This window comes from Balaenoptera musculus, chromosome 13, assembly GCF_009873245.2.
Source record: "Balaenoptera musculus isolate JJ_BM4_2016_0621 chromosome 13, mBalMus1.pri.v3, whole genome shotgun sequence".
Classification (NCBI taxonomy): Eukaryota; Metazoa; Chordata; class Mammalia; order Artiodactyla; family Balaenopteridae; genus Balaenoptera; species Balaenoptera musculus.
Window position 1 is genome coordinate 31,646,001 of NC_045797.1, and position 16,324 is coordinate 31,662,324.

The 16,324-nt window shown below is 46.8% G+C and overlaps 1 protein-coding gene across 4 annotated transcripts in view; it reads right to left on the reverse strand.

Annotated features, from left to right (window-relative positions):
• The window catches only part of ARHGAP25 (Rho GTPase activating protein 25), a 96,902-nt gene that overhangs the window by 20,419 nt on the left and 60,159 nt on the right, over positions 1–16,324 (reverse strand). For 2 of the 4 annotated variants that reach the window (XM_036873882.1, XM_036873881.1), the window contains exons 4-5: positions 14,376–14,492; positions 1,551–1,758 (exon numbers count right to left, since the gene is read on the reverse strand). In XM_036873882.1, coding sequence (XP_036729777.1) covers positions 1,551–1,758; positions 14,376–14,492 — 325 coding nt within the window. Of the gene's footprint in view, positions 1–1,550; positions 1,759–8,056; positions 8,213–14,375; positions 14,493–16,324 lie in introns of those variants that run through there. The other 2 variants (XM_036873884.1, XM_036873883.1) reach the window with 2 other exon arrangements.

Here is a 16,324-nt window from a genome sequence, read left to right on the forward strand (position 1 = left end):
CCTTCCTATTTCTGGATGTGTAAACTCTTTTCCTCAGTTCTAGGAGGTGGAGCTATCATGACAAGGTGTGGTAACTCTCCTCCCTCCAGCCCCAAAGATTTCACAGAATCAAAGACTCCAAGTCTACCACCCAGGCTGACTTTACAGGTGCAGAAGCTGAAGCCTTGGGCAGGTGTTTGGCAATCCCCACAATCACCTCTAGTCCTCCTGGCTGACTGTTCTCATTGCCTTAGCAGCAACCCATCTGTATTTTTTGATCAACATAAAGCTAGTTAAAAACATAAAAAGAAAAGTGAATATAAAAGTAGTGAACTTGATTGAATCGGTGCCTGATAATGAAATGTGATTTAGGGTCCTGCTGAAAGCTCTCTAAATTTGATGCCCATAACCTGCTCTAGTTCCAGTAACATCTTCACCTGTTGCTTTCCTGATAAAATACCGCACCTTGGTAAGTTAACCTATTGCATGCCAAGGGCAGCAAAGACAGACATATGGTGAGCCAAACTAAGACAGTGGCTGTGAGAATGGAGAGAAACAGACGGGTCTCGGCGATGTTTCCGAGGGAGGGTGGGCATCGTTGGTGATTGGAGTGGGAGGTGAGGGAGAGGGAGGGTGAGACGGTCCACGCAGCACCACACTTAGCTGTTCACGATTTTCCCAGGATCAGCCCGAGTCCTCTATCGTAAATAAGTTCTTGGGGGGATTTCAGCCTTTGGAAACTGGAAGAGTTCAGGCCCGTCTCACTGAATCTTGGTTTATGGGCTGCCGATTTGGAAAGAACAGTGGCTCTTTCTTGCCAGCAGGACAAGCGCGTGCAGGCAACTGGGGCAAATATTGCACAACAGACAGAAAGTATACAATGTCGGGTGGCGGTTGTACCTTCTGAGCAGGGCAGAGAAGGAAACCTTGGCAGGGTGGCTGCAGCAGCAGGGGCGGGAGGGGGATGGTGGAAGAAATGTCGTTGCGCCTGAAATGCCCCGAACAGGACTGGGCAACCTCCACAGAGGAGATTGGGAGAACGCCAAGATGTTGGTATGCACTCCCTCCCAAAGGGTTCAGAACCAAGTTCAGAGTTGCACAGAAATGTGGTCTCCCAAGTTAACAAGAAGTCCTGGCTCTGGCCATTTCTGGAAAACTGAGGAAGACCATGGAGCCCTTGGATATGGACATGGTGCCTTATCCACCACCCAGAGTCGGCACAGCCAGCTCAGCAATTCTCCACCCCTCATCCGCTCCGAAGTGCGTGCCTTGAGTTAAGTCCCATCTTTCTCCCTTGGTCCACCCTTCCCCTCCCACCATATCCTAAACACCTCTTGCCTGCCCTGCAAGGCTCTAGTTCTAGTTCACATCGTCTCTCGCCTAAATGATCAGAACGCTCCTCTAACTGTGTTCCAGGCTCCCAAATTCTGAGTTATGAGCAAAACAAAAGGTTCTTTCTGTTGCAAACCAGGGCTTTTGGAAGCATCTATTCGAGTCCCATAGCTCAACTGGTAGAGCGAGGTCCTCTCAGCCAAGCAGGGCACGGGGGAGGCGAGGCAAGGACGGCATACCTGTCAAAGGAGGGCCGCTCCCCCGCGTCAAAAGCATCTCTCAGCTGCTTCACCAGGTTGTCCTGCCCAGGCAGTCGGAAGATGCCCTCTTCATTCAGGCCGTGCTCCAGGATGAACTCGGCACACTTCTCCACCAGGATGGGCACCAGGTGGGGGCCGAATTTCTGCTCATAGGCCACGGTCTCATCCAAGCGCTGGCCGAACACCGCTGGGAAGAGAAAAAAGCAGAGCTTGCCCATCACTCTGACTTCCCTTGGAGGAACGGATAGGTCAAAGTGCTTTGTCTATTTCTTGATTTTCTGCAATGATACTAAACAAAACACAGAAGACAAATCACACAGATATATTTCCTGGGGCTATAAACTGGGGGCTGTCCACTTGAAGCAGTCTGTCAGTCTTTTTCTGTTTGTCCACATTTATCATATTTAAAATGACAACTCACTTTTAATGAGTGCTTGTTTTGTGCTAGGAATCATGCTAAATTTGTACACCTTTTCTCATTTAATCTTGACAGGAATCCCATGAGATGTTGGTTTCATTGTGCCCGCCTTCCTATGAAAGATACTGAGCCTTAGAGATGCTAATGAACTTGCCAAGGTCAGGTGCCAGGACACAGTACCGTCAGAATTCAAGCCCAGGCAGTAAACTCAAGAGAAGCAAGCAGGCCATTTTGAATTCTGCTTGTGTCATGTAGCATTAAAGCATAATAGTCTATCATACGGATGTCTCATACTGTATTAAACCACTGCAGCATTTTAAATAATTTACGTTGTTTACCGGGCTCTACTATTATGAGCATTGCCACAGCGAACATGGCCACCCCCCTAGCAGAGTTCCTGGAATGTATATAGTGCAATGTGTAATTCCTAATTAATTGCTTAATTGATTAATTAACATTTGGATGGATGAACATAGGCTTTTCCTTCTTTTGGACTATTTCCTTAGGGCCAATCCCCACATGTAGAATTACTAGTTCAAGTGGTTGGAACATTTTAGTGACTACAGTATGCAAATTGCTTTCCAAAAATATTTTTCCAAATTACACTGCCTTCAGTGTAATTCCCTCCCTCCTTCCTTCCCTTTCCTCCCTTCCCTCCCTCCCTCCCTTCCCTACCCTCCCTCCAGCATGTGTGGACCAGCTCCACCGAGCCCTGCCAGCACTTGGCTCTATAATTTCCCCACCCCAGCAGTGTAACAAGGTTAGTTTATAAATCAGGACACTGGTTGGCTGGGCCCCATGGGACCCCAGGGCCCCATGCCCTTTGTGTCCTGGAGATTCAGAAGACAGTCATGGTTTCAGCTCTGTCCTGCCTGGCTTTCTCTCTGGCATAATTAGGGCTCTGTTACACTGACCACTCCAGTCGCTAGGACACTGTTCCCAAAGCCCTTTGGTTTTCCCCATGATTCTCTCTGGTTGGTCCCCTTTATCCAGTCTCTAATTAACGCGGATGCCACATGTAAAGAGCTGCAGCTATCTCTCTGGAATCGACCGTGTCCTCCCCACTTCCCACTGCCCTAGGCCAGGCTGGACTCCTCTCTCACCTCCCCCTGCTGTGGTCTCCTCTCCTGTAATTGTTCAAAACCCTCCTGCTACTTAAACAACTGGTCTACCTGAGCACGTTTGTCCTTGTTTTTAATAGTCACCCACTTCTTCCCCATTTGCCACAGCAGTGATTTTCAAATTACCCCTCAAAACTCCAGGGGTTCCTCAGAGGCCCCTCAGAGGCTGAGAGGTGAGAGCATTTCAGAGGAGCTGAGCAGGTGGGCCTCTGTCCTCCCTACTCCAACCCGACCTGCTGGGCTGTTGTCTGTTTTACTTACAGCATTTCAGTGAGACTGTTTGCTTAAATATTCCTGTGGCTAAAATTTGAAAACCAGGTTGGCATTTGTATTGGCTCCTACCTTCCTTTCTGCCTGATCTGGCACCTCAACCTGATGATCTCAAAGCCCACAGTGCTCTCCAGTCCTCATGCCCTTGCTGAGGCAGTCTGTTCATCTCTCCCCTCCCTGTCTACTAAGATTCTATGTGTTCCTTGTCCCGACTCAATATCATCACCTCTGCCAAGTCTTCCCTGACCCAGCCCGAGGGGCTCCATTGCCACTCTGTGCACCTGTATCCCTTCTGTAATATCCCAATCCCTTTTCCACTGTGCTATTATCATTTGTAAGTACTGTGCCCTCTGCAAGACTGTAGGCTTCCTGAGGCCGGGAATATGGGGAGGGTTCTCTTGTCATTATCGTGTTTAGCATGGGGCCTGGCCCAAGGTAGATAGTCAACCAGTTTTGCTGAATTACTTAATCAATTATGTAATCTTTAAGCAAGTGCTTTCCGTGATTCATGACAATTTGGGCATTTCTATAGTTTAAACAATAGTAGGGACCCCATCAGTAAATGAATTCAGCTTCACACTAACATCTGTTGAGTGCCCAGCATGTGTTAACAGCAGGTCACGTGGAATGGGTTATACAGAAAAGGAGGGACTGTAAGATGTGGTTCTCGCTTTCAATTAGCTTACTACCAAGTTATGAAAATGAAAGGACTCCATGCAAAATAATGAGAAACAATTAGAGGATGTGAGGAACTATACAGCATTAGGTTTCTGTTTGTCTGTGAAAGGACCTAGATAGATATTTTCACCAAACTGGAAGGAAATGATTAAAATGATCTGACTCAAAACATAGACGAGGAGGCATTTGTAAAATTCCCTTTGAGGGGTCCAGGGAGGGCACCTCAAAAGAAGAAGCAGATGTGTTTCAGAGCAGTTGAAACTTGGGCTCAAAGAGCTCACTGGATCCCCATGGAGAAAGATACTGCAAACACAATGGAACGGTGTTCATGGGGACGTCAGAGCTGTCAAACATGAGCTCCATCTCTGAGGTCCCAAGGCAGACGATCTGGAATCAAGTTCCTTCTTCCAGCCCTCTGCACAGTCAGTCCACCAGCTTTTCTCCTCAAGCGAGTCTCTCAGCCGTGTCCTGTGTTCATCTTCTCTTCCTCCCATGCCCACAGTCAGGCCTTTCAATGTCATTCTCCCCGGGACACTCATTTTCCAACATTCCTTTTCCGTCCAGCATCTCTACCACCCCCTCCATGCCTTTCTCAGGCCACAGAGGTACAGAGCATACCGATCTCCATAAGACCTTCAGTCCAAATCTTCACCACGCAATCCCCTCCCCTCTGCCTCAGCAGGTGATCTTGTCTCCTCCTTCCCTTATCTCCCCAAATGAAGAGCATCATGAGAGAACCCCCTGATCTCCAGTCTCTGTCTCTCCTATCCTTCCTCCTCTGTCCATCTGCCTGTCCTCTCTCAGGGGAAGAAAATTACCCTATGCTTTCCTCTAAGATGATGTTTCTTGAACTGTGGGTTCCATCCTTTTCCACGTCTTCTAGGTTTTCACTCCTCTTTTATATCTTAGATTGAAAGAGCATGTGAGTCTAAATCTTTACCAATTTATTAAAGAATCATCTCCCACCCCTGCTCTCATGCAATCAACTAATACCTGCCTTTTTCTCTTCACCAATATGCTCATAGAAAAACATGTCTGTTTCTGGAAAGAGTCATCCACCCTCATAGCCTCTACTGTTTCCCTTGTTATTCATGTAAACTCTCAATCCATCTCAACCTGGTTTCACAAGCTGCATCTTCCCATCCAATCTGCTCACTAAGATTTCTCGTGCCCTCCTAGTGGCCAGATCTGACCTATGTTCATTCCACACTCTACTGGTCTTCTCTGAAGACTCTGATGGTATTGATTCTCCTTCCTTCCTCAAGACTTTCTCCTTATGTGGCTGTGAAACTGTCCACCCTCATTCTAGTCTCATCTCTCTGCAGCCTCCTCTGCAGGCTCCTGTACTTGCCCTTCCTCCACCTGCCCCTTCAGTGTGTCATTTCCTAGCATTCCAACTCAGACTTCTCCTCACTCTAGATGTTATCCTTGGGAAAGTTCATACAACTCCATGCATTTGGATATCACCTATAAACTGACACATAAATCTGCATACCTGGTCCAATCTCTCTATATATATCATTTCTATCTCCCTCATTTCTTTCTGTCCCTCTTCTGTGCCTATAAGCCCAACATCTGATGGCAGTTCTCCCACTGTCTCCCACTGTCTTCTACAATCTCACTCTCATCCCAACTGTCCCATATCACTGCTTCTCCTACACACTTCCCCACAGACAATAGCTTTCAGTCAATCAAGCAGTCAAGCAGCAGGCACTTTCCTAGGCCTTGAGAGTACAAAGCCATTAACGCAAGATACCCGCCCTCAACTAATCCAGTTAGCAAAATTATTAGCATTAGAAGTATCTGCAACAACCCTCCTTCCTTCTTAACAGATCAGGACCTTTTAAGTCCCCTTTAAACTGTTTCTCTTCTCTATCCTCGCTCGTACTGTCCACATTATTGTAATGGTTTCTTTTGCAATTCTTTTTCTTGCAAATTCCTTCCACTGGAACTCATGAAATCATTTGGCAAATATAGACTGAGCGTCTGCTGTGGACCAGCTTCTTTGGTAGCTGGAGATTATGATAGAAAGAAGGAAAAATAGTCTTTCTCTTAAAAACTCTGGATTGAAATCCCTCCCTCCTCCCCACCTGGAAACCTGATTTTCCTGCAGCCTGAACTCAAACACCTTCTTCTAAGAGGGAATTTGTTGCTCCCTCTGCTGTGCTCGTGGCGCACCGTGTGCATACTTCATCACTTCTCGTGTCCCTTTATGATGATTTAGTTAAGCATCTCTCTTCCACTGGACTGTGGGCTCCTCGGAGACAGACAGCCCGCCTGGCTCACCATCTATTTTTACCTCCTGGCACAGAGCCTGCCACATGACAGACTAGTTCTCAAAGTGCTGTTACCTGCTGTCTTCCATTCCTCCTGTTGCCCGTCCCTTCTCTCCTAAACGTACTCTGCTCAGCATTTCCTCAAACTTGGGCTTGTCAAAGAAATCAATGGCCTCTACATTTTTAAAATCCAGGGTCAAATTCTTAGTCTTTATCTGAACTGCTCCATCAGCAACATGTGACCCAGCAAATCACCCCTCCTTCTTGAGACAACTCCTCACATGACTTTTGGTTCTCCATTTATTTCTTTGGCCTCTCGTTCCCTGCCTCCTTGGATGATTCCTCCTTCCTCCTTGTCCTCTAAAGGTTGCAGTGTCTCAGGCCTTTCCTTCTGCATCTGCATCTACTGCATAATCTCACAGCTTTAAATATCACCCGTATGATAAAGACTCCAAACTTTCCATCTCCAGCCTAGAAATCAGTCCAAGTTATTCTTACCAAGAAATGGCCACGACCTGCTCTAGAGACATCAGGACCCACAGGTCCCTTCTAACATGAGAGAAAGGGCATCCTTGTTTGTTCAGTTTGTCTAGGTCAGGGTTGGTCACTTTTCATCTCACATCGCATATGATGAATTCGGAATCCAAAACATCCCTGGAACTCCAAAGACCCAATCGTGAGTTCTACCTACCGCTGACTTCTGGATCCTGATTGCTACCCTTTGATCCTGGGTGGACATGAAAGAGCCTAAATATAAGGGAATAGATGAACCAAAAAATCCAGGGAAACTAGGGAAGGGACCAGTGAAGGAGGAAGACAGTAGACAGGTACTCAACGACCATTTCCCACCCCAAGGATTCCAAGAGGTGAAACCCAGCTCCCCTTTCTGTGCCATGCCCTCCTAGCTTGCACTCAGTCCTTTAGGGAACTAGTGCCCTACTGCTCTTTTTAACCTCTGCCAGCCACTCATCCACCCGGAACTCCTCATCACTTTGGACCCGTCACCATTAACAGACGCATTTCCATCTAAACAGGTACAACTCTTAATTAATTATAATATGTAATCTAATTATTAATACATTTAATTAATTAAGCTAATGTATGACAGACTACCCTAAAAGCTTTCATGTGTGCTCTCATTTAGTCCTCATAAGAACCCTACAATTGTTCCATTTTACAGATGAGAAAACTGAGACTCAGATTAGGAATCTGTCCAAGGTCATATTTGCCCTGTGATTCTAAAATCGGTACTTTAATCTTTCTTGTTTAAACTCAGTGGAATAAAATTGTCTAGGTGAAATTTCAGACGGCAGCAAGGCTCAAGGGAAGAGAGAGAGGGGTAAGCTGCGCAGTTTCTGCTCACAAGCCATCCTCCATTCTTTACTTCTTAAGCCCTCTCCCCAGATTTGCTGGAAAACCCCAGAACACTGTGTTGGTTCCGTTAAGCAAAAATTAGCTGTCACCTCCTTTCTAATCTAGCTCCTACTTCATCATCGCTCCAACACTCTTGGATTCAGGACAAGAGCCCCTCCCACCCCACCTCCAGTCCAGCCCAGGTCACCGAGAGCCCGCCCTGCCCCTCTCCTCCCTCTCCGCACTGGCCCCGTCCCCAGAGGTTCAGTCCCAGGAGCATGCCCCCCTCAGACAGGAGAGGGAAGGGGAGCTGGGCGAAGTGTCTTTCTTTTCATGGAAGAATTGAATCCCAAAATAGGAAAGAAATACCTTTCTTTTGGAGCTTGGGGGTTTTCTTCCTGAAATTCCAGCAAAAGAGCAGTGCCAGGGCAGGAAAGCCACAGCCCGGTTCCCACCGCGGCATCCTGGGAATATGAGGCATGGCGGGGGCCGAGGAATCGTACTTTCTGCTGGGCCAGGCTCAGACCTTCCCTCCTCCCCAAGCTGCAAGAACCGTCCCCTCTTGCTTCCAGATCAACACATGCTTGTCAATACTGCTTCAGGTTCAGATTCCGGCACTGAAACCATGGGATGTGTCGGCACCTGCCCCGGCCCTCCCTTCCTCCTTCCCACACTACTTCTCCTCCCCACTCACCTTTACACACATGACTCTCGGCTTTTAAAGAGTGAACATAAAGCTGTCAAGGCCCCCGCAATAAAAATAAATGCCTCCTTTTACTTAGCAGCGAATTGTCAACTGCCATTCAAGGAATACCAGGGAGGTGGGTTAAAAAAAAAAAAAAATCCCACACACAGCCCTTACCAACGTCGTTCCATATATCACAGCCTCTGGCAGGAACACAGGATTTCACTTAGCGCTGATGAAGCCAGCCTACCCTTCCCTGGAAATGACTGAGTTGCATGTGGCTCAGTGGAGCATTCAGAGAGAAGGATCTTGGAGGTGGGTTGCTGGGTAAAATGAGATGATTTCCCCCCTCCCATTGAGAAGATTCAGCAAAGAGTGCAGCAGGCCAACTAGACATGCCCAGGAGACTTGAAATGGACTCTCAGCCTCATGGGCAGGATAGGCAGGGGCAGGGAAGGACTGCCAGGAAGGGTCCTGGGCAGTGTGATGCTGCCAACCAAGTTCACCCTTCCATGTGCTCCTAGGAAAGGAGGACTCATCTGTGACACCACAGTCTCCTTCCATGTCAAATTCACTCCTATGTCCTGGCAATGCTACCACAGAAACAAGCAAGCCTGTTTACTTCTCTCCATCTCCACCACCCCCACCCTTATCCAAGCCACTTTAGGATGAAGACCCACATCTTTAACATAGCTATCTCCACTGTTCTCGCCTTCCTCTCACTCCAGAGCCCATTCTCCTTTCTGCCACAGGACCTCTGCACATGCTATTCCTCTGACTGGGACACTGCTCCTCTTCCCCCTTCTCTGCCTAGCTGGCCTCTACTGGCTTTTCAGATAGAAGCTTAATCATCACTAGCTCAGGGACGCCTTCCCTGAACTTCTTAACAACGACATTTTTTTTCCCCTTACATAGCACCATGAGTTTTTTTCTTCATGGTACTTTTCGCAGTTGTAATTTTATGGTTTTCCTTGGGGTTTTTGTTTCCTTTCTGTGTCTCCTGCTAGACTGTGAGCTCCTTGAAAGTAGAGACTTTGCCTTTTCTTTTTTTCTCTCTTCTTCTCTCTCTCACCGTTGTACTCCCAGTGCTGGGGCCGTGCCTGGCACGTGACACATGCTCAAGAAATATTTGTTGAGTAAATGAATAAATAAGTATCCGTCTGGTGTTAGGATCTCAGGGGAAGGGAGGTGAGGGAATTAATGAAAATAAATAAAAATCATGCCTCGTAATGTCCCATTTAGCCAGAGAGAAAGAAGCAAGACACATGAGGTAACAGTGAATCACAGAGACCACACTCCCACAGGCTACGCTGGGCTGTGGGTTGTGAAATCTTGCTCTGAAGGCTGCAGAGACCTAAAGAAATGAGAGGGAGAAAAGGAACCTGAGGCATAGAACAATTCCATATTTACATGAACCATGCCTAGTGCTGGCAAACACACAAAGACGCTTAAACCATGAGACCTGCCCCAGGGTCTTTCAACCTGGTTGGGTGGAGCAGAGCTACGCATAATTGAGTGCAGTGCTTCTGCACCCGGTGATGGCCCAAGGAAAACTTCAAAGGCCATCCTCCGCAGGAAGGAGGCAAAGCAGGTCCCGACTGAGTAACAATTTGCAATATGGCTGCCAGCCTCCTGGGGATGGGACGGAGATCAGGTTTCAATGCTGAGATCCAGGGAAGGCAGAGCCCTCTTACTAAAAGGGGGAGGTGGTTTGGAGAAAGTGGGCAGCTGGGAGCCTGGGAACAAGTCACCTGAAGTTGAGGTGTGATCACCTCCCTTCCCTTTCTCCTTCGTAATTCGGGACAACTTAGAATTGCATCCAGAACTTCTGGGAAAAAATTAACCTTTCCAGCTGGGCCCTTAAGAAAAGGTAGGAAAAAAAAAAAAAGAAAGAAAGAAAAAAAAAAAAGGGAGTGAGAGAGAGAGAGATAAATTGGCTGTCTAGGAAGGAAAAGGCTGGAACACCAAGGAGCGCCAAAGAGCTGCTCTCCAATGTGCAATATTGTGATGTATAATAAGAAATATTTTTTCGTCTTCCACCCATTTCCTGGCACAGGGTTCCTAAAACTCTTCAAATTTCCTGCGATGAGAGCGATAAAGTGTCTTTCGTTATGTTAAAGAGGTAATTTTTGGATCCCAGCTAAGGATGGGGGCTGGTTGCCACGGGAATCAACCAACCAACCAATGTGATTATTAGTTTGGAACTTTCAGCCCCACCCACCAGGGAGGGGCGAGGGGCTGGCGATTGAGTTCAATCACCAGTGGCCAATGATTTAATCAATCGTGCCTATGTACTAAAGCCTGCAGAAAAGCCCAAAAGGATGTGTTCAGAGAGCTTCCGGGTTGGTGAACACAAGGAGGTGCAGGTAGAATGGCGCTGGGGGAGGGCATGCAAGTTCCGTGCCCGTTCCACATACCTTCTCTATGCATCTCTTCTATCTGGCTGTTCCAGAGCTTTGTTCTACTATAATAAGCCAGTAATCTAGTAAGTAAACTGGTTTCCTGTGTTCTGTGAGCCACTCTAGCAAATTATTTGAACCCAAGGAGGGGGTTGTGGAACTTCCAATCTGTAGCTGGTTGGTCAGACGCACAGGGTACAATCTGGACTTGCCATAGGCATATGAGGGCAGTCTTGTAGGACTGAGCCATTAACCTGTGAAATCTGAAGCTATCTCCAGGTAGATAGTATCAAAATTGAGTTAAATTGTAGAACACCTAGCTGGTGTCCAAGAATTGCTTAGACGCGTGGGGAACCCTCCCCCTCTCCCCAGCACACACCCACTGGAATCGGTCCCAGAATCAAATCGGACAAGGTAAGAGGCGTGTTCAGAGTCAGCTCAGAGGCAGAAGGAGCCGAGGGGAAGAAGTTAGGTATGCCACGGGGACCATGTGGACCCTCTCTCCCATCAGGGGAGCCAGAAAAGGAGTCGGGGCAGGAGGAAGCCTCAGCTCTGCAGAATTGTCATGAGAATGACTTGGTGGGGAAGGGGTTCAGTGTCAAACGGGACGATCAGGGGAAGGCTCACTGAAGTGAAGTTTGAGCAAAGACCTGAGGAAAGCAAGGGACCAAGCCGTGCAGCACCCTGGGGAAGGAGGGTTCCAGACAGAGGAAGCAGCAAGTGCAAGGGCCGTGAGGCAGGAATGTACCTAGGGTGTCTGGGGAAGAGCAAGGAGGCTGATGAAGCTGGAGTGAAATGAGCACTGGAGAAGGTTCTAGAAAACAAGGTCAGAGAGGTCATGGGGGTGGGGGCAGATTGTGCGTGGAGTCATTATAAGGCTTCTGACTCTTCCTCTGAGAGAGAAAGGAAGCTATTGGACAGTAATGAGCAGAGAAGGTCTTGAGATGACAGGTTTAATAAGCTCACTCTTCTCTCTGTTGAAAACAGACTACAAGAAGGCGAGCCTGGAAGCGTGGAGAGAGTTTGGAGACCACTGCTGCAATTCAAACAAGGCAGTCTGGCGCCTCAACCAGAATGGCAAGTAACAGAGGTGGTGAGAAGTGGGTAGGTTCTGGGTGGGAAAAGTCATAGAAAGTTTCATGAAGAGCTGAAAAAAAGACAGCAACAACATACCTCAGTGACTTTCCAGCATGCGAGGGGGCACGCCCTGCCAATCTAGTAGACCCAGATCAGAGGCACTTTACAAGGCGAAAGAGGGCCTCCCCGGAGGCAGGAGCCCCAGGCCTGCCCCTCGACAGCTGGGCCCCTTGGACAAATCATTTACTTCCTCAGGACTCAAGTTTCCTGACTTACAAACAGGAAGAGCAAATGTCTGACTGGTCCCAAGACCTCAGACTGGACTCTGCTGTCTTAAAATGCCTTCTCATCCTGAGATGTCTGATTTTGGTTCAATCTGAGATGCCACATCAAATCCAGACCTTGTTCTTTGAATACATAAATAGTGCTGGACTCTTATCTCTCCTCCCTTGGACTTTCCTCTGCCTACAGGACTTACGCTTGACTTGCTTCTGATGGTGGGGGCCTCCGAGTGGGGTGAGGGAGAAATCCCCATGTGGGTTATGACCATTGCAGCGGTTCGCCCTGACATGGCTGAGCAGAGCGCCACAAGGGGCATAGATGCTGGTACGCACAGTGCCTCCACAGCATTTTGACTCAGAACAGGTGCATAATTTAGACGACATGTGCTACCCTTGTCACTGCAGACAGCCTAAAGCACTGGACCAGGGAAAACAGAAAATGTCAGCCATCTCACAATCCAGGGCAATAAGGAAGGTCACAGGTCAGACCATCCAGGCTGAGCAGCACATAACAGAGTTTTAATAAATAAACCCCTCATCTCAACCTGATTAGCACCATAAAAAATACTGCGTTTAGGAATTGGGAAATGGCTAATGAAACTACTCTCCTCTTTTTTTGTAATAGGTTGCAGCTATTTGTATGAGGCAGGCACTCAAATTAGGCTATCCCATCCAAGTCACTTCTTTTCTCGCACCCCCTCCTGGGCAGGTCACTGGCCACAGGACTTCCTCCCTGCCCCAGATCCTGACCGCAACTGAGCCAGGAGTTTGGAATGGGGCGGCAGTAGAGGCTGAGCTCAGCCTCTGCTGGTACTCCAGGGATAAATATGGGAAAGCTGGGGCTGGCACAGCAGTGTCTGGGACAGGCGTGAGCGCTAGAGGGCTGTTAACTAGAGAAAAACAGGCAGGCAGAGAAAAGCGGAATGGGAATCTGTGTGGCCCCAGGGAAACTGGCAGGATAAGCTCATGTTGATCAGTTCTCAGCCCCAGTCCCTTCAGTCTTCCTGGAAGTTCCTGCCCTTGGTTTCTTGGAGTAGCTTGCACCTGCCCAGTAAATACCTCTTTCTTGCTTAACATCATTTGGATAAAATTTATCCATTAAGATTGTACAGCCCTTTGGGAAAATTAAGCTAGAAAATAAAAGGTGTTGAACTGCATAAATCCTGTGTTTGTCATCCTGAGAAACAAGTATGTATACATGAACACCAGCTGAAAGGAAAATATAAAAACACCTCTGGTCGTTTTAGGAGTGATTATTTTCCTATATTTTTTCCAATGTCCACAAAATTGTTAAGATGTTCATAATTTTTGAGAGAAACTATTGGGCAATCAAATAAATATTTAATATTTGAGCTATAACAGCCCCCCCTGAATAATTTCCAAAATAACAGGCAGCATAACTGATAAATAATCATAAATTATACTGTTATCCTGGAGTTGACACAAATGAGTGTGTTCCTAAAAAAGTTGAAGGAAAATGGTCACTTGAGATTGTGTCATCAGTTCTTTCATATTTTTATGAAAGGAAAAAACACATACTGGATTCACCTGTTGGTTAATTTCAGATTTTTTTCACATTAGTTATTCACAGGCAGGGCCCTCCTGTAGTGTGGACACAACACCAGGTGTTCTCAGAGAGCTCAAACACTTGAGCTTGTAACCTTGAACTTGAGCTTATAAACTCAAACACTAGTAACCCAGAAAAGTGTTCAACCCTGAATTCACTGTGTACCTGTAAGACAGCAGACACAATTCTGGAACCTCTCCCCCCTTATGACTACCCCAATTCTGGACAGCAGCTTTAGTTTCCTGTGCTGATCAGCCTAACTTATGCTTTCAGCATAGATCTTGCCATCAACCTTCTTGGGTTCCCAAACCCCCATAACTGGGCAGGCTCTTGGTACCACTGAAGGTTAGTGCTGCCAGGAACCGGGGTCAGCTGGTCCAACCCGTTCGTTTTACAGATGAGAGCACTGTGTCCAGAGAGGAGAAAGGACTGCTTCAGGGCATCACACACATTTGCCAATGAGGGCAAAGGGCTTGCAGTCCTTCCAGCTAATCTGGAGTTGGCTTTGACATCACCCAGGGAAGGAAGTTAGAGCCTTGGCAATAAGCATGGCCTCGGAGTTGTCTTCTGGTGGTCTTCTTTGAACACTGTTCAAGGAAAGCTCTTGTCTGAATCTACCTCCTTCCCATCCTTGAGATGTCACAGACACCTGTCCAGGAAAGCCTGCAGGAGTCCTTACCTCCAGAGGGTGTGCCAGCGACTCTCCTAAGGAATTTAACCCACTCCTCCATTTCCGCCTGGGAGCTGGCCATGAGGACATAGGAGTCCTGTCCCGTGCGACTCTGGTCACATGAGGCTGGAGGAAGAAGTAACACTAATGAAGGTCATACATTGGTCAGGGGCCAGGGCAAGGGGCAGCGAGGGGAAGCTGAGCCTGAATTGCTTCTTTGGTCCAATTAAACAAGCAGTCAAACAGCACAAAAGCATCTACTTTTCCTCAGCAGAACTGAGTATCTACGCACCTTTATTGTTTTTGCTGGAGCTCTAATCCTATACACAAATCATTGAACTCAGTGGTTTGCAACTGAGATGATTTGGGCTGAGATCTGTCCCCATGGAGGACAGAAGCCATTTCCTATCAAAAATTAAGAGGAAGTTTAAGGGGCGGTGTCAGTACAAGAGGAGACAGGCTCAGCCCATACGATTCTGAAAGCGAAGTCCATCACGCCCATCATGGATAACTTCCTAGGCTACCCTGAGCTCAGCTGTGGGGTTGGAGGAGGGAACAGCAACTCAGGAGGGAGGGGCAATGAGCACCGTATGCCTTTCTTATGAATCAGTGCCTCCTGTTCAGGATTACTGCCCTCCTGCCTGCGTGAAGACATTGCAAATGGTAGGCTCTCGGTACATAGCCGATGGACAAATGAAGTTTGTTAGGACTTTCTTTATCATTTTCACTTTAAACCCAAGATTACAGACAGACATCTGTAGTCTGTCCTGGGTTGGTGTTATCAAATGGACAAAAGGGTGGAAGAAATGACAAGGGGGCAGAGTGGGGAGAGGAGACCAAGAGAAAGAATAAGAGAAAGTGACAAAGAGAGAAAAATAGGGAGAGAGAAGGAGAGGAGAGGGAGAAGGGGCACATCAAACATAGGTCTCACAAAGTACAAGAAAATAACAGCAATCCCTTTCAATTACAGGATACTATTAAATCTCACATTGCTTTAGGGGACATCAACCCATTCTTCTCAAAATATCAGGGCATTTCCTTCAAAAAGAGCCTGTTTTGCTACCATATGACCCAGCAATTCCACTCCTGGGTATTTATCTGAAAAAAACAAAAACACTGATTTGAAAAGATACATGCACCCCAATGTTCATAGCATTATTTGCAGTTCCCAAGATATGGAAGCAACCTAAGTGTCCATTAACAGATGAATGGATAAAGAAGTTGTGGTATATATATACGATGGAATATTACTTAGCCACAAAAAAGAACAAAATTTTGCCATTTGCAGCAACATGGATGAACTTGGAAGGCATCATGCTAAGTGAAATAAGTCAGAGAAAGACAAATACTGTATGATATTGCTTATATGTGATATCTAAAAAATACAACAAACTAGTGAATATAACAAAAAAAGAAGCAAACTCACAGATATAGAGAACAAACTAGTGGTTACCAGTGTGGAGAGGGATGGGGGAGGGGCAATACAGGGGTAGGGGATTAGGAGGGACAAACTATTGGGTATAAAATAAGCTACAGGGATATATTGTACAACATGGGAATATACCCAGTATTTTATAATAACCATAAATGGGGTATAACCTTCAAAAACTGTGAATCAGTATATTGTACACCTGTAATTTATATAATACTGTACATCAACTATACTTCAACTTTTAAAAAGCTTAAAAAAAAGAGCCTGTTCTAGCTGCCCAGTTGGGCCCAAACCTGTATTTTCTTACACAGCAACAAAATACTTTCAAAGTCCCTTTGTTTTCAGTCTCTTCAACCTATCTTAATATTACCCAGCCTCACTTTCTTTTACACTTTGGGACAACCTGATTCTGAATCCATCTTATCACTGGGTCATAAGCTCTTCTGGCCAGAAGTGTCAGCCCATGGAAGTGCTGGCCACTGAGGAACATTATGAAACTGGGTGTTTCCAGAAGTAAGATGGGCAG